The 25763-nt window shown below is 33.8% G+C and overlaps 1 protein-coding gene and 1 non-coding gene across 2 annotated transcripts in view; both read left to right on the top strand.

Annotated features, from left to right (window-relative positions):
* Positions 1 to 25763, top strand: part of Grid2 (glutamate ionotropic receptor delta type subunit 2) — a 1421540-nt gene that overhangs the window by 727546 nt on the left and 668231 nt on the right. Inside the window, exon 3 of the mRNA XM_047565820.1 lies at positions 779 to 1063. Coding sequence (XP_047421776.1) covers positions 779 to 1063 — 285 coding nt within the window. The remainder of the gene's footprint in view (positions 1 to 778; positions 1064 to 25763) is intronic.
* Positions 10817 to 10890, top strand: Trnaa-cgc (transfer RNA alanine (anticodon CGC)). Its single transcript has one exon. It is a non-coding gene; the product is annotated as a tRNA-Ala (tRNA).

The following is a 25763-nucleotide window of genomic DNA, read 5'->3' as shown; positions in this document are numbered from 1 at the left end:
AATCTATATGAAATCTAAATTCTCAGAATGTTAAAATGCCTAAAATCTAGAAAACTATCTGAAGTGATTTGAAAAACTGAGATTCTCAAATGGTAATAATGTTACCCAGGTTCTTTCTGAATTCACTTTTCAACAGAGGTCATAAACCAGGTGGTAGAAACTAGAAATTATTTATCCAGGAACCAGAATAAGGTTGTTGTTAAACTTTAGTATTTTGCTTGCTTGTGATTTTTCTGACCATCAAAGAAAAGAACAAAAATGTTTTCATCTCTCCAGTTTATTGAGAGAAAAAAGTGTCACCAAATCTTTGAAGACCATAATGGTCTTCTTCCAACCTTTCATTTTGTCTTAGTTTATTCACCAGTTTACATAATATGTACTTATTGAAACCTTATATTATATACTCAGCAAGGAATCATCCTTTCTCTGAATTATAAATTGATGAATGTAGAAGTTTAGCTACCATTATTTGAATATCTAGCATGTGGGACACAAATAAGACACTGCATTATCTCTAATCCTTGCAATAATCCTATCAGATTCATGCTCGTACCCTCTTCACAGATGGTGAATTGAGCCATGAGAAATTAAGTAATTTGCACCCAGTCACATAGCCAATAAGGTTAGAAATCTCAAATTCCATTCCCATAGCACTTTGTAACTTGAGGATTCTCTCATATAGAATGCACCTTTAATTATTTTATTTTTGCATAGTCAAATGAAAAAGAAAATATGCAAAACCCATTGACCTCTTCATTATTACTATGCTCTCTTGCAGCCTGTGAACTTATGAATCAAGGCATCTTGGCCCTGGTGAGCTCCATTGGCTGCACGTCTGCAGGGTCCCTCCAGTCTTTGGCAGATGCCATGCACATCCCCCACCTATTCATTCAGCGCTCAACAGCTGGGACCCCAAGAAGTGGCTGTGGCCTCACCAGGAGCAACAGGAATGATGACTATACCCTCTCAGTTCGTCCACCTGTCTACTTGAATGAGGTGATCCTAAGAGTGGTCACAGAGTATGCCTGGCAGAAATTCATTATATTCTATGACAGTGAATACGGTAAGTGTTTGTAATCTGTATGGATTTTATAAGCTAAAGTTTGCATGAAAAGCAACCTCATTAAATCCTGAAAAATTTCCAGGAGCTTACTCATTATTTGTGGTTTCCTTGTCATATTTTTATAAACCTAACAGCAACAACCAAACACTTTGTTAATGCGATTAAGTTCATCCTTTTGTATTAAATACCTTTGAAGTCAAATTTAAAAATAAACACCTATATCTGGTGCTCAGCTTACAAGTGTTTCCAAAACAGTGTGACTCTGATACACCTTGCTTTTTCACATATGGCATCATGAAGACAATAAATACTGTCTTTCCTTTCAAAAAAATGTACACCTCTCTAGAATAATAAGAACAATTTGGATAGATTCTGAAAAAACGTAACTTCTTCTTAATTGGTTTTAAAAATCAGACAACCTAGCTGTACACCCTGTGTAGACTTTAATATCTATTCAATACTTAACTCTTTGAATTTGCTGCAATTATTATCTTATTTTAATTATATTATCTTATCCTTAGTAGTGCACATTGTTTTCAACGTGAAATTTCACAAAAATACAAGGTGGTATGAAACCAATGTATTTAATCTGCCAACATAGAACACAAAGCATGGTCTCTAAATTTCCCATAATTTGTAGAGAAAACACTTTGCCACAGAATACATTAAGAATACATTCTGATACATTAAGATAGTAAGCGAAAACAACAAAAAACGTTATTTTAAAATTATTTTTTCTGAATTTATTTATTTTCTCACTGACTGATCCCAGAGATCTTCAAATATAATTTCCCTCTCATTTTTGTCAGTTAGGGGGAGAAGTGGAATAGAGATGACTATGATTGCCTAGCACCTTGGGGCATGCCTGTAATCCCAGCAACTCAGGAGCCTGAGGTAGAAGGATTGTGAGTTCAAAGCCAGCCTCAGCAACAGCAAGGTGCTAAGCAACTCAGTGAGACTCTGTCACTAAATAAAATACAAAACAGGGCTGGTGATGTGGCTCAGTGGTTGAGTGCCCCTGGGTTCAATCCCCGGAACTCCCTACCACCCCACCAAAATAAAAGAAATGAGTATGATCACATTAGGAGAAATAAACAGATCTCAATAATGAACACATACATAGAAATGTGTTTTTTTTAGAGGTTGTCTTGACAAGGAGTCTAAAATTTTCTGTTCTGTATGGATGAGTCTCATTTTTGCATTTTTATCAAAAGAAACCAGAGAGGAGTTCCCCTTCTGTAATACAACTTGTTTTTCCTAGCAAATAAATAAATAAGCATCAAAAAAAAGAGAAGAAAAAGGGTATGCTTTCTTGTCATAATCTCCTCAACCTTGTGAACAATATTGGAGAACAGGGACACAAGAGTGGGCCAGAAAGTACCATCAACAGAACAGAGAACAAACAGGCTGGCAGAAATCTGGGAAGCAGCAAATAAGAGCTCCTTTGGACTCCCAGGGAAAGAGAACAAGTGGCATTACAGTTAGCCCTACATATTCAAAGGCTTCATGGGGTTTTGGCAGCCGGAGTCCCATTAAACTTGATGGCTAAGCTTCAGCCAAAGTCTGTGGCACTTTCTGGAAACATACTTCCTAGTCTCCAGGAAGGAAATCCGTATTTTTGTTGCTTAATTCATATTATTTCGGGGTCATAAAACAAAGACCAAAAGACTGAAATGAATAAAATAAACAAAAATGATATAAAAACAATTGACTCATTAATGAAAGTAAGGATTGAAACCAACACGAGTCTGGAATTTTCTGACAGGATTATGTAGTAAGCTAAGTTTTATCTCTGGAATCAACAAGCTGAACTTGCCTTTGTCAATTTTCCTCCAGTCAGATTATGTAGGGCCTTTACAACTCTAAATGCTATTCTTATAGTCTCTGATCAAACATAAGTAGAAATAGTGAATTTTTAAAACCCTGTAAGGGGAGAAAATACTTTCCAGTTAGTACTATCAAAATAGTGCTATGAAATAAAGAACAGAAAAGTGATTTTTGATCAAGGCATTTTCACAGCATTAAAATAAAAATATGCTTACAAATGCCTGTAAGGGAAGAACGACTTTGTTAACTTGTTTCTGACCGTATTGGATTAGTCAGGAAATTCTTATAAAAGAAAATGTTTTATTATTGATAAGTATATTTTGAAAATGTACAGTAAATACATAGTCACAGAATCATTTATACACATAAAATTCCTCATTCTTGCTCAATTTTCCTTTGAGTAAATAAGACACAATAATTGCAGTGTGGAAGGCTGGGTCCTCTGTTAAATACAGGGTTAGTTTGAGAAATAACAATAAAAAAATTTTTCCTTTACTCTGAAGATAAACTTGCTTTTGACTTATTTAATTTAAGAATTCATGAAAAATTGCCCTGCCTCTAACATTAAAATTATTTCCAGTAATACAGTTATTTAATGAAAGAAAATTACCCTTTGATACTTACAATAAATCTTGTTAGTAAAAAAAAAACTAGGCTGGAGTCCAGAATAAACAAACAGCTGTCCAGATACCTTGTACCTTGAGGAGGGCTACACGTACTACATATCCATTCTTCAGTGTCATCATTTTAAGCTGGAACCTTGGAACCGTACTTGACTTTTATGTTGATTATCAGGAATTGCTTTTGTTAATGAATGGATTAAGCATCATCTGTGGATGGAATCAGGCAGCCTGCTGGGAATGTTATTGAAGGTGTATTTTGTTTAGAAAAATATACCTTTTTTAGGACTCAGACTTTTAGATCCAATTAATTAGAGATACACTTTTTTTTTTTTTTTTTTCCAGAAGCTCTTAATTATTATTAAGGGCACAGTATAAAAGTCTACTTTAAATTCCCTAACAAAGAAAATACACATTTCTGATTTGAAGTAACTGGATAAAAAGAGGGGGAAAAGTGGAAACTGGATTTGAATGGGTTGATTCACAGCATTTTTACAAAGACTTGAAATGAGGTTAAGACGTATTGAGCTTTTAAAAATATGTCATTCAGGAAATATTCATTGTTCACTTGCTTAGTGCAAGGCAAAGGATGAGATAAAAAGTTTTACAGAATGTAGTCTTAACCTTTAAGAAGTTTACAATGAACAAAAGAGGTAAAATATTTGTATCTCTTAATAGAGAAAAAAGGAGGTTTTGTGTTATGAACGATGCAGATGGAATGCTAGTGGTATGCAATGAAGGAAGTGTTTAAGTTTGGTATCAGTGATTAAAGCAGGCTTTAAGGGTAGATTTGATCTTGGTTATGAAAGTTAGGTAGGATTTTGAAAAGCAGCATATATGAGAAACAGCCACTCCAATAGACAGTGTGATAGAGTCTTGTAGCAACTAAAATTGTAAAAATATCTCTGAACATATTTATTTGCCAGGCACTAGAATAAGTGTTATGTTATAATGATATTGTATCATGTAATCTTCTCAACAGTTGAGAATAGAATAACAAATACTAACCTCACAGAGAACATTTACTAAATCCAGGCTCCCTTCTACATGTTTTATACATGTGTATTATCTCATTTAATCCTCAAATATTTTTCTGAGGTAATTATTATTAGCAGTACTATTATTATTATTTTCACAAATGAAAAAAACTGCAATGTGCAATGTATCAAGAAGCTAAATCTAATCCTGATAGTTTCTTTCATAGTCCCAGCATTCAACAAGTAGGGTACATTGACACTATAGAAACAGAATGAGATTAATTTTTGTCAAAAAGTGAAATAGAAATAAGTTCACCAATTAAATGTATAAAATTATCATCATTAAAGGGAGACAGTGATACCAAGCCTGCATATTTTCTACATATTAACATTAAGGAGAATTAATAAATTCCAGTTAGGAAATTTTAGTTATAATTGGAAGCATAGAAATAGAATAGTCACTGGACCAAAATAGGCTAACCCAACTCTAGCGGAAATAGCTGCTTACCTACCCAGTAACCACTGTCCCAGTTTAGAGAGAGAGGACTTTAATCCTCTTGGCACAGTAAGCACCATGAGTCTCAAATTAATGTCAGTTTCTCTTGATGTAAATTCCACAAGGCGATACAGAGCTGGATTCTGTACATGTATGGCTTGTATGACAACCCAGAGCCCTGAGCTTGTAAAACCTGTGCATCCTCTACTCTGGCGAGCACTTCTGCTTTCAAAATGTGCAATAGCATAAGAGACTCATGGAGAATTGACTGTCACTAATATTCTTTCACTACATTGTTGGCTACCAGTAAATATCCCTGTTTAGTCATTACTCTCATTAAACGAATAACAGGAACTAGGGTCAAAGTCATTCAATTTTCTCACCTGTATTTATTCAAGGATACTATAAATAGGATTTTAATGAGGAGAATTTTTCTCCACCATGCCTTCCAGGGTCCTGGAATAAATCCCTTGAAATATCAGCATTTACCTTCAAAGTCGAATTGTTTTCTCCTTAAATTTCTGCATAATGCTTTCAACTTAGAAAGAAGCATTATTCCAGATACAAAGGATTTATGTGTGGTTACAAAGATGGTACCTTTGCACCCAAGAAGAAAGTCTGTTACTTAATAACTACCCTGGTCAGTGATTTGAAACTGAATTGAACAGGTTCCAAAGCTGAAGTGGTGCCATTGATCATGGTAGTGAAACTAAGGGAAAAATTTCTAATTGGACAACTTCATTTGTAGGGAAAAATGTCCATGGGATTTATAGGTATTGTTCCTATAGCTCTCCCAAATAAATAAGGGTAGCCTCAATTTAGAGAGATCTCAGTAGAGTCCTACATTATCTGCTGCTGCTATTTAATTAAATACTTGAAGGTCTCTTAAGATCATCCCTAAAGTACAAGTCGAGTGTCTTCAAGACGGTGGGAACCTGCATACAAGAACTATAGTCCTGGAAGTGCATTTGGTTTTCCTATGGCATAGAAGAATTATGGCTTGGATCTGGAAAGTCCCCAGAGGCTCATATGTTGAAGGTTTGATCCTTAGTGCATCAATGTTCTGAGGTGGGGCTTCTGGGAAGGGATTGAATCATGAGAGCTCTGGCCTCATCAATGTGTCAACTCATTGATGGATTCATAGCTGATTAGAGTATTAGGAGGTGATGGAAACTTTAGAAGTTTGGGCATACTTGGAGGGAGTGAATCCTTGGTGGGGACATGCACCTGGGGACTACATCTAGCTCCCAGCACCCTACCCACTTTGCTTCCTGGTTGCCCTGAGGTCTACTCCACCATACCCACTCTGCTGTAATGCCATGGCTCTTGGAAGTGGAGGTAGCCAACTATGGACTGAAACAGCCAAAATAAACATTTCCTCCTTTGAGTTTATTTTTGCAGGTATTTTGTTACAGTGAGGAAAAGCTGACGAATGCAAGGGAGAAAATTTAGTTACAATTGTTGGGATCCCCATGTGGGACACAAATCAGTAGTACCTCCAATGTGGCCACCTTTCCTGCTGACAATGCCAGGAGTTCCCAATTTATATAGAGTAATTGAGTTCAGCACTTCATATCAAAAGAGACTTCCAAAGGAAAGTTGGTCCAGTGTGTCCTGATTGTCTTCTCCAAGGATCAGGAAACTAGTGATGAGGCCGAAACCTCCTTTTGTAAATGAAGTTTTAGTGGAACACATTTATGCTCGTTTGTATGATATTTGTGGCAGTTTTTGACCCACAATAGCAGAGTTTATCAATTTTATCAGAAATAATTTAATCCACAGCCTAATTGTTCATAAACCTTTGTTTCAGGCCTCTAGTCTGATAGCTTTCTTACCACTCCATGTAATGGATGAGAATAGTGGTGGAGATAGTTTAGGTGATTCTGACAGGTGTTCTGTACAGGATGTGGGGTGCACCCCTGCTGTTTCCCGTACACTTTTTGGGAATAGTAAAAGAATGGTGATCAAATTGTGAATAGAGTCATCTGGTAAGGAATGGCCACTCCATCAGTCAGTTAAATTTAAGGCACTTACCCCAGTTTGGGAGATCTATACCAGAGTGTTTTCTTTCATGAAGGAAACTCCAGAAGTCATTCTGGAAGAAAAGAATCATTAATGTCCATTCCTTTTCCATATTTCCAGGAGTCTGAAGATGTCCCCTTCCCAAGTAGAGTTGTTGCTCTACCTCTACCTCCAGAAATTTATTGCCTTCCATTTTAATAGCTATGATTTTACTTTTTTTCTCAATGATCTCCTATTCAGTTTCAGACCTTTCATCAAGAATGGCCTTACTGGGCGCTGTGGCCCATGCCTGTAATCCCATGGCTTCGGAGCCTGAGACAGGAGCATCAGAGTTCAAAGCCAGCCTCAGCAAAAGTGAAGCACTAAGCAACTCAATGAGACCCTGTCTGTAAATAAAATACAAAATAGGGTTAGGAATGTGGCTCAGTGATTGAGTGCACCTGAGTTCAATTCCCAGTACTCCCCTGCTCCCCCAAATTGTCAAATGCAAAGACTACAAGGACATTTTTATTAAACATGTAGATTTGTCCCTTACTTTGGTCTATCATAGGCCATTCATTATAGAACTGCAAGCTGTATGCTCAAAAAGTATTCTTTATCCTTACCAGAGTCATGTCAGTTCAACAAGAGATTCCAGAAGGCTGATGCAGATTTAAGTCTAAGTTCCCTAAGATCCATTTAGGCCGGGTTGCTACTCAGGCTTGTTAAAGAAAAAGAAAGACGCACCACAGCAGGCAAAGGTCAGAATGGAATTTTGAATTTTAAGAGCTGGTCTGTTATTCCACACCACTTTCATGTTGATCATGACCCAGAAGGGAGTCAAGATGATATGATCTCTTTCTTAGAACATCTGTATTCTGTGAACAAACTGCCTTACCAGGGTTTGTGGGTCACAAAGAGGTGAAGGAGGTTCTGTAGGACCTCTTTTCTGAGTCAGTATTTGAGGAGATTTTTTTCAACACTCAGCAATGCCAGAAGTCTGTGAAAGATAAAGAACAAGACAGAATGTGTATGTATAGGACGTATATTTTATTTCTTTACTATTAGCCCATTGTAGAGTGCCTTTTGCATACTTTTTGTCAGACTGCAAATGGTCCAAGAAGCTAAAAACATAACACAGATTAGTTTAAAAGGCTAGGATTGTAATGCCTAAGTGAGATGATCAGCCAATAACAATACAACAACCTGAATAAGTATCAACAACTCATTCAGGTGGCTCTCAGAGGTGGTTGGAGGTCAACATATGCCTGAATAGGTGTGGACATACATGTGTGATATGGATTTCAGCTTTGAGCAGGAATTACAACTACTGCAGAAAGTGATAGCTTATTTCAGAAACATCAAGTCCTTTGTTTCTCATTGACTCTGAAATGGTGGGTATATTATCATGTGCAGTTTTATCATGGGCTCAGGCAGCAATGGAGACAATCGGGGCAGTCCTATCTCTATAAGCAGCTGAGTCCAGTTGATCTTATCAAATAATGGGCTTTGACTCTAGTTTTCTACATAAATAATCCAATATAGCCATGATATATTTCCAAAGTTTGCTTTCCCAAAGAGGGGGAATGTTTAGTGTATTATTTTGTGGTTTTCTAAGTTTTAGACTAAACAGTTAAGCTGTCAGCAATAGACCAGCAGTCAGAAGGAAAATATAACCAGAGTCAGGAAAAGTACTACACAGAGCTATGAAAAATGGCCTTGAGTTCTGACCATTTTGCACAGTGACTATGACTTTTTCAGCTATTACTGAGTTTGATCCACCCAAGCAAACCTCAGTGAACACCATCAAGTTTTAATATAGCAAAACAATCACTGATTAGTCCTATGTATTTATGGGAAGCTCTGTGTGTTAAGACCCATTAAAGCCAGCATTCTACTTCAGGTGTAAAGAGAGAATAAAATCTCCCCCAAAGGCAGTATTTGATTTTGATTTATACTTAATAAGCATATATATCTTTGGCCTTTCACATCCTGTTGTTGAATTTGGGGTGAACCTCCTCAAATTGAGAATATCAGGGCATTCATGGATTAGGTTTTCAGTTTCAGTAAGAACTCAACAGAAAGCTCATAACTGCCTTCTCAAAATAGGTTTATTTGCTTGGTAGGCAAGTAAGGGGCGACAAGTTCAAAATCCTAAGGTAAGTGTCTAGGGAAAGCTGCCTCCCTTCTGTAAGGGTTCATAATCATCAATTACAGATGATTGAGGAAATATAGAACAGACCCTCTAACTAGAGGGTGGGATCAAGAATTGTTAATCTACATGAAACTTCACTGGTGAGCATGTTCCTGAATTTTATTGGCAGAAAGCTGGTAACACTGCAGTCAGTGCTATTGAAACTGAAGTTTCTGACTTATCAATCAGTATACATCATTTACATAGAAATTCTGGTTGCATGGGGTAAAGGCACTTTTGCTAAATTCTGAAATACATTATATAGGAGTTTGGTCCACTTTATTGACAATGTGGATCTCTCTGATGAGAACCTCCTTAAGCATTTATGGAACAGGAGAGTGGAAGCATATAACACACTAATAATTATCATAAATTCAGTGTAAAAAGAAAAAGCAGTATATTAAATTGGATAAAAGGGCCACACATAATATCATTATAGTCATTATAGATTCCCTCCCCCACGGTGCACCTGCACCAAGCAGTTGAACCTAGATTTGCTCCTTCCAACCCCCAAGACTGGGTAGGGGCTATGTGCAAGATAGCCATAAAGTTTGCATCCTTCCCCCTCCCTAATGTTGCCCAGCATAAGATGAGTGCACAGGGCCTTTGACCTTTATCAGGGCAAAGATTCTTATGAAAGCAGTTGATATCCTGGTAGAAGGGAAGGGCTGTATAAGGGAATGTGGGCAGAAACCTATTGTACAACAACAGCAAGCAAGGTCTTTTTGTTTGAAAGAGCAAATACATGGCTCAACCAGGAAAACATCTTATGTTTTTGGTTCACCTAAAACTCTATATCTTCATGAGTAACACAATTTATTTGAGGTGAGACATGTATTTTTAAAAATTGATACTTGAGCGAAGACATCTGTAAGAGTGTTGAAGAAAAAAAGGCTTTGAATATGTTCAAGTATTGGGAAGTGATTGTGTACCACTTTGAGTGGTACTTGCTTCAGAGAAAAAGATATTTATTTGCTTTCTACTATGATTCTTTAAAAATTGATTGAAATAAATGATAGTTGATGAATTTTATTTCATAACTTAAAAAAGCAAGCTAATTTTCATCATGCCTTGTCAAGAATTGCAGTATGTTTCAAATGCAGTAGGTTTTAACCTTTGCCTGCTTTGAATTACACAATAAAAAGAAAAATTAATATTTTGAGAATACCTGGAAATTTTGAGATATGATTTATGTACATCAGGGTATTAAAGCCAAAGATCTCTCTCCCTCTTTTTTTTTTTAATGTAACATAGTCCAGTACTCCTTCTGTTGATGTAACTAGAATACATTTTCATAGATAATGAGAAACTAATAGCTGACCTAAAAAACAATACTATAAATAATTGATACAATTTTAAAGAAAGACCACAGTCTGAAGATGTTCATGTTTAAATCAGCATCTAGAGAATATTAGGCATAGATTGTTACAAGGATGAATTCTAATTCTGTCTTTACAGTTACATGCCTGAGAAACATGGCTCCTACTTACACTGGTGTCTATGTTGAGAGGAGCGAGGATGTCATAACAGAAATATTTGAAGAGAAAATGACTAAGTTAAAATTTAAGAAAAGATATCAACCCACTGATCTCCAGGCATAATAACAAAAAATACTTAATAAAACCAATGAATAAGGACTGGGGATGTAGCTCAGTTGGTAGAGTGCTTGCCTCGCAAGCACAAGGCCCTGGGTTCAATCCCCAGCACCACAAACAAAAACAAAAACAAAAACAAAACACAATGAATAAATAAGTAAAATCAAAATGTGCCTATCTTGGAAAGTAGAGAAAAGCTTAAATAATAAGAAACTAAAGTTCCACCTTCTGTTTATCACTAAATAAATCTATATTAAACACAAAGTATAAGAATAACAAAAATAAAAGTGGATAAAAGTGACATGGAAAATGAAGAAAAATAACAAAGTAAAATTATTAATCCTTTGTAAAGATTAATAAAATCAATGAAACATTTACAGTATTAAGCATTAAATATTAAAAACACAAAAATTACCTATGTTAGGATGAAGGTATCAATATAGATTTTCACACCAATAAAGTATTTTAAGGAAAGTCATAGGCACTGAGAGTAGTGAAGGTGTTTAAAATTAAAATGCATCAAGTTTAGGAAGAAAAAAAGGAAAAATGTCTCTATTTCTTATGCATAATTATATACATGGAAAACACTATAAAATCTGCAAAGAGAAACCTACTAAAACTTGTAAATTTTTTTTTTTTTTTTTTTTTTTTTTTTTTTTTTTTGCGGTACTGGGGATGGAACTCAGGGCCTTGTGCTTTCGAGGCAAGCACTCTACCAGCTAAGCTATCTCCCCAGCCCTAAAACTTGTAAATTAATTAGCAAGTTCACAGACTAAAACATGAGTTTGAAAATAATTGTATTTCACTGTAATCAGTGAAAAAGTAAAATAAAATGTAATAATATCAAACACCTAGTAATAAATCTACAAACTTTTATGATACATTTACACTTAGAATTACAAAACATTTACCAGGAGTAATTAAAGAAGCTCAAAATAGTGGAGAGAGAGAGAGAGAGAGAGAGAGAGAGAGAGAGAGAGAGACACACACAGAGGTAGGTTTATGATTCAGAAAATTTAATATTTAGAGTGCTTGCCTCGCATGCACAAGGCCCTGGGTTCAATCCCCAGCACCAAAAAAAAAAGAAAAAAAAAGAAAAAGAAAGAAAAAGAAAAGAAAGAAAGAAAAAAATAAAAAGAAAGAAAAAAAAAGAAAATTTAATATTATTAAGATATCCAGTCTCTATAAACATATATAGATTTGATGCAATCTCAAACAAAATCTTAGATTTTTATTGTTCTTTAGAATCTTTTGAATACATTGATAAGTTAATTATAAACTTTGAATGTATTGTAAAAATACCTTGTGTACCTATAATAATCATAAAATGTATAAAATTGGATGAAATGTTTTACTTGATTTCAAGGCTTATTTGGTATAGGCATAAGGTTGAAAATAGATTAATAAAGCATAATTGGAGATCCAAAAATCAACCCACAGGTATATATAATTTCATTTGATAGTAGCCAACATGCCAAGTCAACTTATGGAGAAGTTTTTATTTTCTAAAGTTTTTTAAACTTACGTTTTTGATTTGACACATAAAACTTACACATATTTATAGGGTATGTTATACAGTGTTCAAATTAAGACAAGAAAATCTGTCTCCTCCAATATTTATCATTTCATGGTGAAAATCCTGGAAATCCTTCTGGTTTTTTGAATTATATAATACAGTATCATTATCTGTAGTCACCCTGCCATACTATAGAATACCAGAATGTATTTCTCTTATCTAACTATAACTTTGATCACCCCATTCATCCCTCCTCACCATTCTCCCCAGCCTCTGGTAATCACTATTCAACTTTCAGCTTCTATCATATAAACTTTAGTGGATTCTAAATATAAGTGAGATCATGTGTTATAGTTTTTCTGTGCTTAGACTATTTCATTAATATAGTAATCTCCAGTTCCATTTATGTTACAAGTGACATGATTTCATCTTTTTATGGTTATAGAATATTTCATTGTGCATACCATCCACATCTTGTTTATCTATTCATCAGTTGATGGACACTTAGGTTGTTTCCATTTTCTTATATTGAGAACATTGCTGAAATAAACATGGAAGTACAGATAACATACTGATTTCATTTCCTTTATATATAGATCTGGGAGTGGGATTGCTAGATCATATGATGGTCCTATTATTTATTTTATAAGAAACTTCCCTGCTATTTTTCATGATAACTGTACTAATTTACATTCTCACCAACCATGTAAAAAGTTTGCCTTTTCTCCATTTTCTCACCCACATAGACTTTCATCTCTTTTTTGGGAATAGCTAATTCTTGCTAGAGTGAGGTGATATCTTGTTGTGTTTTTAATTTTTCATTCCCCTGATAGTGATGTTGAATTTTTTTTTCATATTTTTTTCATGTTGGCCTTTGGTATATCTTTGAGAATGGCCTATTTAGATCATTTGCCCATCTTTTAAGTGAATTATTTGTTTATTTGTTTACCATTGGGTTTGTGAAGTTCCCTGTCACTTCTGGATATTAACTCCTTGTTGGATGTGTAGTTTGTGATTATTACTCCCATTCTATATCTTGTTTCTTCACTTTGATAATTCTTTCCTTTGTTGTGCAGAACCTATTTAGTTTGACACAGTACCATTTATCCATCTTTGCTTTTTTTTTCCTGCACATCTGAAGTCTTTTTAAAAAATCCCTTGGCCATTCCAATGTGCTGAAATATGTCCCCTACATTTTCTTCTAGTAGTTTCAGTGTCTTAAATCTTATCTTTAAGTCTTTAATAAATTTTATTTGATTTTTGTATATGGTGAAAAATAGGGGTCTAGTTTTATTACCAACTTTCCCAGCACTATTTATTAAAGAGATTGTCCTTTCCTCACAGTGTGTTTTTAGCACCTTTGTTAAAACACATTTTACTGCAGTTGCACAAGTTTACTTGCTCCTTTTGTCCATGTGTCTGCTTTTATGCCAATACCATATCAGTTTGGTTATGATCACCTTGTAGTATATTTTAAAGTAGTATAATGCCTCTTGATTTGTTCTTTTTTTTGCCATGGCTTTGGTATTTACAGTTTCTTGGGTTCCAAATAAATTTTAGGATTGTATTATTCTAGTTCTGAGAAAATATCATTGGTATTTCAGTAGGAATTTTATTAAATTTGTACATTACTTTGAATAGTATGGACATTTAAATAATATTAAGTCTTCATGTCCATGAATATGGGATGTCTCTACCAGTTTGTAGGTCCTCTTCAATTTCTTTTATCAGTGTTTCTTCATTTTAACTATAGAGATCTTTTACCTCCTAAATTTATTTCTAGGCATTTATATTTTTGTAGCTATAGGAAATGGCATTTCTTTCTTTCTTTATGTTTTTAGATTATGTATTATTGGCATATAGAAATGGCACTAATTTCACATACTGATTTTATATACTGCAACTTTGTTGTTTCAATTATTAATTATAATAGTCTGTTATTGGTTCTGGTAGAGTCTTTGGGGTTTTTGTTACCTATAGAACCATGCCATTTGCTCTAACTTGGACTTTGAGTACTTTGTTGAATAAATTTTTGAAAATAAGCATCATTACCTTGTCCTAGATCTTAGCAAGAAAGCCTTAGCTTTTCTTCACTCAGTATTGTATTAGCTGTGGGTTTATTATATATGGCCCCAGTTATGTTGAGGTATGTTCCTTCTACTTATAATCTGTTCAGCATTTTTACCATGGAGGGATTTCAAATTTTTCAAAATTTTTTTATTGATACTGAGATGATTATATGGTCTTTGTCTTTAATTCTTTTGATGTGATGTATCACATTTGTTAATTTTGTCTGTTGAATCCTTTCTGCATCCCTGGGATGAATACATTTCGATTATGATTAATCTTTTTCAGTGTGTTGTTGGATTTGGTTTGCTAGTATTTTGTTATGGATATGTGCATCTATATTAAATAGTGATACTAGCCTATATCTTTTTTTGTTTTGTTTTGTTCTTATCTGGTTTTAGTATCAGAATCTTGCTGACTTTATACAGTGAGTTTGGAAGAATTCATTCCTCTTTTTATATTTGGGGAACAATTTGAGAAGAATTTATATTAGTTCTTTTATAAATGTTTGGTAGAATTCAGCAATCAAGTCACTTGGACCTGGACTTTTCTTTGATGAGAGATATTTTTTTACTAATTTAATATTGTTACTCATTATTGGTTTTCTTATGTTTTCTATTTTGTCATGATTTTATCTTGGTAAAGTGTATTTGAATAAGAATTTCTTTTTTAGATTATGAAATTTTTGACATAATTTTTTCATAATAGTCTCTATGTATCCTATTTATATCTATGGTGTAAATTATGGTGTCTCCTTTTTCATCTCTCGTTGTATATATATATAATATATATATGAGTGTTCTCTATATTTGTGTTCCTTAGCTAAGGGTTTGTATATTTTGTTTGACTTTTCAAAAGACCAGATCTTCATTTCATTTATCTTTTGTGTTCTGTTTTTAGTTTCTATTTAGTGTTCTTATATCTTGAGGTAAAATGATTTTTGTTTTCTAATATATCTTTTTTTTGTAGTTTCTTTTTTCCTTTCTACTTCTCTGCAGTCTTCCTTTATACTTAAAAGAATTTCTCTAATAATGTATTATGATTCTTATTTATTAATTTTGGTGTGCCACTTATAGGTTTTTGTCCTGTAGCTACCATGAGGCTTGCAAAAACATCATTTAGTTATTTTGAAATTTTAGCATCTTGCCATTTATCATAAAGTTACGAAAAGAAACAAAAAGATGCAAAAGTAATAATAAATACTTCTAAGCTTGTACATTATTCTTCCTCACATTTTCAATTTTTAATGTATCATTTTACACCTTTCTATATTTCCTTTTAACATATTAATATAGTTATTATTTTAGTTTTATTTCTTTAAATTTACAATAAATATATGTATGGTATATGCACCATGTTTACAATATTAGAGCATTCTGCATTTGTCTCTGTAGTAACTCTTTCCAGTCAATTTTATACTTTTTGATCTTTTCTTCTTAATCATTAGCATCTCTTTCTTTCAGTTTAAAGAATTCCCTTTAGCATTTCTTGTATGATAGGTCTGGTGGTAATGAATTCTTTCAACTTTTGTTTGGAATATCTGTCTTTCCTTCATTTCTAAAGATAACTTATTTAAGTACAACATTCTTGTTTGACAGCCTTCTTTTTCAGAACTATAAAAGTCTTATCCCGTTTTCCCTCCAACCTATAAAGTTTCTGTTGAGAAATCTGTCAGATGAATTTGAATACCTGATGTTTTAGTCAGTTTTGCATCATTGTGACCAAACGACCTGACAGAACTACATAGAGAAGGAAAAGTTTATTGGGGCTTACAGTTTCAGAGGCCTAGTTCATAGATAGCCAACTCCATTGCTCTGGGATCAAGATGAGGTGAAACATTATGATGGAAAGGTGTGGCGAAGGAAAGGCGCTCCAGACATGGCAACAAGGAATCAGAGAGAGTTCTGCTCACCAAGGACAAAATATGAATCCCAAAGGTATGGCCTCAGTGACATAACTACTCTAACCACACCCTACCTACCTACAGTTATCATGCGGCTAATCCATATCAGTGAGTTAAGGCAATGATTAAGTTAATGCTCTCATAAGTCAATCATTTCACCTCAAAACTTTATTGCATTGTCTCATACATGAACTTTTGGGAGTCATCTCTTATCTAAACAATACCATCTTATATGTAATTTGTTTCTCTTGTCTTTTACCTTTGATGATGTGTTTATGTTCTTTAGTAGAATTGGTTGAGTTGAATCTTACTGGTGGACCTTTGACCCTCTTGCATGTGGATACTGTACCTAGGGAGTTTTCTAGTACTATAATTTTGAATAAGGCATTCTGAAATCCCTCTTGGACCCAAATAATCTGAATATTTGCCCTTTTAATTCTGTTCCAAATTTTCCACAGACTTTCTTCACTAATCTCCATTGTTTTCTTTATCTTATTTCTCCTCTGATTATGGAGAAAATAGCCTGTTTATTTAGCTCATTGAGTCTCTTTTATTTGATATAGTCTAGTATTGATGATTTCTATTGCATCTTTCATTTTGCTGATTGTACATTTCACCTGAAGGATTTTTTTTTAAAGTTCACTCAGTCTCTCTCCTAAGTTTCTCCTATAAATACTGAATTATCTCTCAGTGTTTTCTGGAAGTTTATTCAGTGTCCTTAAAATAGCTATTTAAATTTTTTTTTTGAGGGTTTACATGTATCACTTACTATGTGGTTGGTTTCTGGTGTATATTTTTGTACATGAGGTGAGTTATTCATTCTCTGAAAGATTTTGATACTTGTATGACATCTCTGCATTGAAGGGTTAGCATGCATTCCAGTGAAGCATTTCTAACCAATAATGCTGATTCAATTCAGGTATCTACATGAAAATTTAAAAAATAACATTTTTTTAATCTCCCACCAAAGATATGATTTAATTCAAGTTTTATCATAGACTTAAAATGAAAGTAACAATTAGCAATTTTTGAGAAGGAAACAGAGATTGTCTTTATAATTTTGGAATATACAAATATTACTTAAATGGGTATGGAAATGAACTAAATAACTAAGCAAAAAAGCAAAAAACTTAGTTTGGAACTAATCAAAATTTAGATTTCCTGCACGATAATAGTGAACATTAAGAAAACAGATAAACTACACACTGAGAAATAAATTTCAATATTTATATCTAAAAGAGTTATTTAAATATGTATTTAAATATATAGACTATGAAAAGGTCTCAGACAATAAATGTTGACAACTCTTACAAAGTATGAGAACAAAATACACTTCAAAATGGACAAAAACCTTGTGTTTCACATAAGAAGGTACATAAATGACAAACCCAAGAAGTATGTAACCTTCTTAATCTACGGGGAAATTAAAACTAAAACTACATTGAAATATTAATCTGTATTTGTTTGGCTGAAGACACAGAGACTGCCAACACTGCCTACAGGATGTGGCAGAACAATCACTCCTATACTTTGTTGGTCGCAATGTGAAATATACAAGCATGTTAGAGAGTTTAGTATTTTTTTTCATGACGCTAAATATCCACCCACTATATGACCCATCCATTCCACTTCAGAGAAAGGAGAATGCATATCCACACATAAATTCTTGTATAAGGATAATTATAGTGACATTATTCTTTGTATTCAAATCAGGTAATAACCCAAGTGCCCATCAATTTTCAATGACTAAATGAATTTTCATATGCCTATACAATGGAATATCATTCAGTAATATTAAATAATGAACTATTGAAACATATAATTATTATGTTGATTAAAGGAATCCTGAAATTAAAAAGAAAAATAGAATGTATACTCTTATTTTATTCACAAGAAATTTAATAATTAAAAAATGTTAATACAAATCAGAAAGTTTTTGCTTCTGCATCTGAGGTAGATTGTCCTGAAAGAAAAAAAAGGATAAATTTCAGTGGTAATAGGAGTATTTGTTATCTTGGCAATAACAGTGGAATATAATAAATATACTTTGAACTAAACATTTAAGATATGTTTATTGCATGTAAATTACACCTGAGTACAAAATTCCAAGATAGAACAACCTACTATATATATATATATATATATAAGAATATATATATTCTTTTTTTTATATATATATATATTCTTTTTTTTTTTTTTTCTTTAGGTACTGGGGATTATAACCAGGGGCACTTAACCAATGAGCCACATCCCAAACTTTTTAAAAAATATTTTATTTAGAGGAGGGTCTCACTGAGTTGCTTAGGGCCTTGCTAAGTTGCTGAGACTGGATTTGAACTCATGATCCTCCTGAACTCATGAGGCCTCCTTAGATACTAGGATATAGACATGCACCACCATACCTACCCCCACCAGATATTTGAGGAGAAAAATAAAGAAAGGCAGAAAAAAAAGAAGGGAGGGAGGGAGGGAGGAAAAAGAAAATCAGGGAAAAATCAATTTTTACAATGTATTAGAACTTTAAATGCCATAATTTACTAATAATCATTTAGAAATTATGGAGTCTTAAAACAAAATGTCAGAATGTAATTTAGTAGAAATTTAGAACTTAAATCTCTATTAGAATCACTGGAAGATATTTTTAATGATTCAACTACTTAGCCCTGTCCCTGGAATACTAGAATTTGAATTTTTGCAAGGTAGGCCACCAACATATATTTTCTGAACTCTCCAGGTGATCTTATACAGCCAGCTTCATTTCCTGAAGAGGGATCAGTAAACAGAATTTTAGCAGACTTCCTCTTCTACATCTTAGAATTGTTAGCACTGTTGCCCCAGCCAGAATACTCCAAGAAATACACAGCTCAGTACTTTTTGAAGGATCTTTTCCTTTTTTGGAGGTTGAACATTTCTAGTTGTTAGAGAACATTTCTTTCTATGAAACTGAATATATATATAATGAGTGATATGAGTAATTTTCTGATATAATATAAATAATATATTTTGCTTATAATTATTGACATTTATTATTAATATAATAATGTTATATCAATATGTTATTGAGACATCTATATTTCTATATCTCTATCTTATTGATAAATAAAGAAAATGACTATTCCTCACTGGACCTGCCCTAGTCTTCTACTGCTTAAGCAACAAATTTGACTCATCATTTTTTTACCTTGATGTGCATTTTATGTGTTTCAACTCTCAGAACATCTTTGTCCCTAGCTATTCTAGTTGTCTGATCTCTCTGTATAAGACCTGACACATTTTATTGATCACAAAAAATGCCACATGCTGTCTTGTCAGTGCTGAGAGAATTGAGACCTATACCTCTCTTTAGCAATATAAAACACTTGCACTTTTTTCTGTGGTCTCTTAATTTTGCCTTTTTAAAAGTTATGCTATATATTTAATGTGTCACTCATTATATAGTTGACCAAAATTTCTAATTTTGAATAACCTTCATTTTTCTTAGCATGTTGTTCATGTTTTCAATCAAATGTTTTCCAAAAAGTATTGTCAGATGCATGGGACGGTACTGAAACAGACTCATGAGAGGCCACTGGCAGTAATCTAAGCAGACTGACTATCAGAGAAGCTTAGGCAAAAAATTTAGATGGATGCTCTATTCAGTGGATGAATTCCAGAGTCAAAGAGTCTGACAACTGACACAACATAGAAACCAGAAAGTTATAAGAGGGGCTGGTACTTAGAGTAGAAATGAAAATGAGACAGATGACTTTTATGGAAGAGTTCTGTTCTCTGAGAGTATTTATGAGAGAAAAGTTAAATTTCCAGACTAATAGAACTATACGTAACTGAGGTATTAGAATGGTACAAGTCATAAAGTTTATGTGCTCTTTTAAATGTGCTACTTGGATTTTCAGAATTTCCTTTATCTAAGAATAATATTGAACTCACACCCTAATATTGGGAAGGATATATTGACAAATCTGTTAAGATGGATCCAGTTGGGAAGACTGAAAAATACAAGGATGAGAGGCAGCTAAGCACTTTATCACAATAACATCATAAAGACATGAACTTACTGAAAGTGGTTACTCTCTTAACTATATCCTCATCTCTATTTCAACCATATGTTGGCTTCATTCTCAGGCAACTCTGTAGGCATCCTTACAGATGATAGTACTAATGAAATCCTCTTTGGTCTGTATGTCACATATTATATATCACATATATGGATTTACATCCATTTATATCAAGTCTTTTACTCTGTTTGGGTCTTTTGCCAATCCTTGAACCCAGTAATTTGGTCAGGGATATATGGAGGGCTCTAAGGCACCAGCCTGAGTTCTAAGATGTCCCCTCTCTGGACAGGTGAGGAGTAGGAGCATGTGGACACATGCACTTCCTTTTTATGTTTGAAGGAAATTTTCCTTATCAGAAGGAAATTACATTTTCATTAAAATTCAAGATTTAAAATCTTCTAAAACACACTTTCAAGTTTAAATGTGTTTGTTTAATTTTGTTTTGTTCAGCTAAAAATTGTTTTATTGTCTTAGCTGTTCTGACACTTTTCTTATAGTTACAGGGTAGTCTTTTCCATTCTGTAACAGGTTTTCAACCATATATAAATCTTTACCATAATTAGTTAACACATTTATGCAGAAACTTAACTGTGCATAATGTATTGATAAAATAAAATACCTTCACATGGAAATGACCAAATCACTAGAAATAGAAATACATACTTTTTGACAATCACATACACAAAATTAAAGTTTTCAATTTCAGGGATTCACAAATTAGTTATTTATGAGTTCTTCTGCATAGTGAAAACATTGATTTAGTTATTCCAAATGAAGGATCAGTCCAGTCAAGTGACTTGAGTTACTTAAGCACCAACCTTGTCTATACAACCCTTTTCTTGCAATTTAATTGCCACATGGAAGACCCTTGTGAAACAAAAATTAGATGACCGTTCTCATAAATGCAATCCTAAAAATGATAACATTTATTCCATGGCAGTTGATGTAGGTTTAATCAAAGCCCATAAAATGGACACATTCCTCTTAATTGATTGCAAATGTTTATGATTACCCTGAGGGTGTTTTCAAATGTCTGATGAGTATAATATTATTGACTTTCTCTCTTGACAGTTTTAAAGCTGTTTATTACCCATTTGGCTACTTTCCAGCTTTCAGTTCTCTCATTTATTCAAATGTGCATCAATAAGCATATAATTAATCCAAGCAGTTTATTGAACTACTTCTTTTGCTTTTGTATATACTATGTCAATTCTGTAAAAAATGTATTTTCTACTACTTTGGATTTATTTATCAGTAAAATGTCCTTTTAAAATATTGATCAGCATTACTGTAAAGATGACCCTCATACTAAAAACCTATGAACTTATGCTCAAATCCCAAGTTCTTAACAAAAAATTTCATCAATGGGTCATGATTGCTACACTATATCACCTCAAAATCTAAAACACCATATTGTTATCTTTATTTTTAAAATATAAAGTAAAAAATGTACCACAAATGCCAAAAAAGTACTCACTAAATGACTACAATTATTTTTAAAGTGAGTTCTCTTAAATCAAATTTTTAAAATTGTTCAATGGCAAAAAGCTTTATTTTCTCAGGACACAAGTCTTAAACAGTGTTAGCTTTGCTTTTCATGTGTTGGGAAGAATTCATGAAGCTCAATGATAGAGTTCATGTAACCAGCAATGAAAAGGATTTCTTTTTATCAAAAACAGAAAATCACAAGGTCCTAAGTTTTATTTTTAAAAGTTGTCATACTGTAATAATTTCAGACATGCCAAGATTGGAAGAGTGCAGTTCCAAAGTCTTCCAGCTCAAACAGATGTCTTCAATGCATTAAGTGATCAAAATGATTAAATGCGCCTAATCTACTCAAAGGAAAAGAGAAGAATAGAGGAAAAATTAGACATGCAAACTTAGTGACAGATCTCTTTTCTTATTGAATTCAATATTTTAAAGGTAATATTTGAATACAAAGATCAGATTGTGAATTACTATTTTGATATATTCTGGAGAATGTCCCTACATTTAGTAAAATTACAACTATAATTTTCAAAATGAGTAGCATTGCAAGATCATGCTATCTCTAATTGGTTTCTGTTATAATCTGGTAGTATATACAATACCCTCCATGACAACAAGGGTTTTCATTTTTACTGAAGATTCTCTTCCAAGTACCTTTCCCAGTGATTGACACAATGATTGCTTTAGAAAGTGATCTATATGGTTGCTGACTGTGGTATGGAATACGACATCAGGTATCATATATCTGGCTTAAAGTTGACACCTGATTGGTCTTATTTTTCTGGTTTGTCATATTTCTGATTTCTTTCTAGGGTCAGTTTAGAATGCATTTCTATATTACATTCTAGGATTTTTCTACTGTAATCTATTTTAATGTAAAACATTTTTAGTAGAAAGATTAAAATTAATCTTACTTTAGAGATCATAATATAGTCATTATTTTACATGATTTAATAAAATGAATCATTAAGTTCCAATCAGCCACTACATCTTCGAGAATTGTTGTGGGAAACTGGCCTAAATAGGTAACACAATTTAGATATCAGAGAAATTGATGATTGCTAGAATATTAAGTTCTAAGAATGTTACAGAGATCAACCTTTATTTCTTATCAAGATTTTCTTCCAGTTTTCATTTTTCTGTAGAAAAAGATAGCAGCAAATAAGTAAAAATAGAACGTTTGCCTGAGGTTACTAGTCTTGATAATGAAAATGTACTTTGCACAGAAGTTTACAGTTTAAAACTGCTTTAAAATGATACACATCCTTTTTTTTTTTTAATCAGGAATCCCAATAATTAGGTGAGGAAATCATTTCTGTAGGTAAGCTGTGAGTGGTTACTACTTTCCCAATGCTTTATTCCTTTATTACATTGCCTATAATTGGCAACATCACAATAAAACATACTTTCCTGTGTAAATGTCTATTCCTCCCCTAAAATGGGATCTCCCTGAGGACAGGAGTTATGCCTACATCATCATTATCAAACTACCATGTTTTTTTTTTTAATTACATATCATATCTGTATATGGTAGTCAATACCCTTCCTCTTACAAGTGACAGAACTCACTTCAAACTAAACTACTGCTTTCTTTTTTTCTTAATCAACTCTTGTAGTTGAGATGTCTAGAGAAGAGATGGCTTATGTCTGTTTCTCTTTAGCTACTTTCTTACTAGGCCTGCTGGCTCCTGCAATCCCAAACTACATTACAATTTGTGATTACGATTTGTGAAAGAAAGACCATTTGTTTTACATTGTCTCTGTATCAATCTCTGGTTGAGTTCTGTAACTATTTTTGGACTAACTATTTAGGCCAAGGTTATGGAGAACCCAAATGAACCAGCTTGGGGCCAAGGGACCATCCAGTAATATAAGGTAGAGGGCTGGCCATGTGTGGAACACAAGGGATGGGAACAGATTCAGTTCTTAAATGAAAAATGGCATTTTGTTATTTGAATAAAGGAGAAAGAATACTAGAATCATAAAAACAGAAGATATCAACTATGAAATTGATTCCAAGTTAATAGGCCTATATAGGCAGGAAAGTGTCAATCCAAACCTAATTTTGTGGTATCATATGCAGTTGTATTTCCCTTAGATAAAAGTTGTTTTATAAAAGATAGATGGAAATCGTGACTAGATATACCTAGAAAGAGCTTTATCATATCAGTTTTCCTGAAGACCAAAACATTAATATTTGACCCCAAAAATGTGAGGAAAATTTCAGACTCTGGTCTTATTTCCTCAAATCCCTTTTCAAAACTGGAGGACTTATTCCTGCAACCGCTGTGAGTGCTGACAGCTGACCACCCTTCTCAGGAATTGCCGTCAGCTGTGGAGAGCCACTTAGGATCCATGCAGTGTTATAAAGGCGCTTCTTCCTCTAGCCCTACCTACCTTGGGTTCACTCTGAAGAGCATCAGACCTTCGGAGCTCCCTTCGTGTCGCAACAAAGACAACCCGGAATCCTCCTTGCTTCCTTCCATTATGGTACAAGAGTGATTCCTGAGAAGCGGTTCCTAATCACCTTCTGTTGTCTAGCCTCCATCTCAAACTTGGCGTCCTTGAGAACCCAACCTTCTATAGTTTGAATGATAACTTGAGTTTGACTAGTAACTGAAAACAATTGAAGGTTATTGGGAAAGGTATTTACACATTTGTAATGTTTCTTAACATTTTTATTTAAAATGTCTTTTTAAATGAAATGTATGCACTATTAGCTAACATGGGGATATCTAATATCTTACTTCCTTATTCCAAGTTAACAGACATACATAGGTAGCAAAAACCTGGGGAAAAATTCATTAAAAGTAGTAACAAAATGCTAATCTGGCTCCTTCAATAACTATGCTTAAGGGAAGCAAGCAGATTAGACCAAAATGCAATAATCAAGTAACTGTGCAGAATGTGTTGGGTATATGTATTTACTGGGGAAAGAGAGGACCCATAATCATCATGAATTTTCTCAAAGAAGATTGTGACACAAAGGTTAAGAAATTGGAGCACTGGTTCACAAGTTGGTCTCTTACAAACCATCAAGTGAGGAAAGATCACTGGGCTTTGTCCAGAGTGTTGCTGAGTCCATAACAGTGGGAATGGGCTCAGAAAATTTCAAGTTCTCCAGATGATTCCTAAATAAAGTTCAGTGGACCAAAAATTGAAAAATGCTGACTTAATAATCAAAGCATACTTCTATTTAAGTTTCCATTGCTGGAGTTTCATGTTACCACATAATTAGAGGCTTAAACAACACAAGTACAATTCAATAAATTCAACTCGTGAGCTAAAATCAAAGCACTGGTGAAGCTGTGTTTTTTGAGGACACTAGGGGAGAATCCATCTCCTCACCTTTTCCAGCTTCTAAAGACCACCCACCTTTCTTCACTCTTGCTTCCCTTCCCTAATCTTCAAATCCAGCAACAACTGCATCTCTGAAGATGCAAAATCTCAGTCCATTCCTAAGGGGTCTGCTCTCCTGGTCAGTCGCTCCTCCTCTACCTCCCTCTTCCAGTTATCAGGGTCTGAGATTATACTGGTTCTACCTATATGGGATAATCTCCTTATGTTAAATTCACCTGATTAAGAAACTTAATTCTATCTTCAGCCTTGATCCCTCTTTGCCAGGTAACCTAGCATATTCACAGATTATGGGGATTACAATGTGGGCATTTGGGGGAGGCCTTTCTTATGTTTACCATAAATTCCTTTACGGTGCCCAGGGAAAAGTCCTTTTTTTTTCCCCTTAATATTATGTTTAGTAACTCAGTTAATGAGCCTCCCTCCACCCTTCCCATTTGCTGTTATGTAATCATCTGGTCAGTAGAATTAATAATTACTGGGAATTACCAAAACTACTGTTTAACTTTCTGTTATCAATAAATAGCACTAGTCACAGGGACTACAAGTCTGGTAGGTCCTTGAGGTCAAGCATCATGTCATTTTTATTTCTGTAACCTTTGGA

Source organism: Sciurus carolinensis, chromosome 10, assembly GCF_902686445.1.
Source record: "Sciurus carolinensis chromosome 10, mSciCar1.2, whole genome shotgun sequence".
Lineage (NCBI taxonomy): Eukaryota > Metazoa > Chordata > Mammalia > Rodentia > Sciuridae > Sciurus > Sciurus carolinensis.
This window is presented reverse-complemented; position numbering and strand designations above follow the sequence as displayed.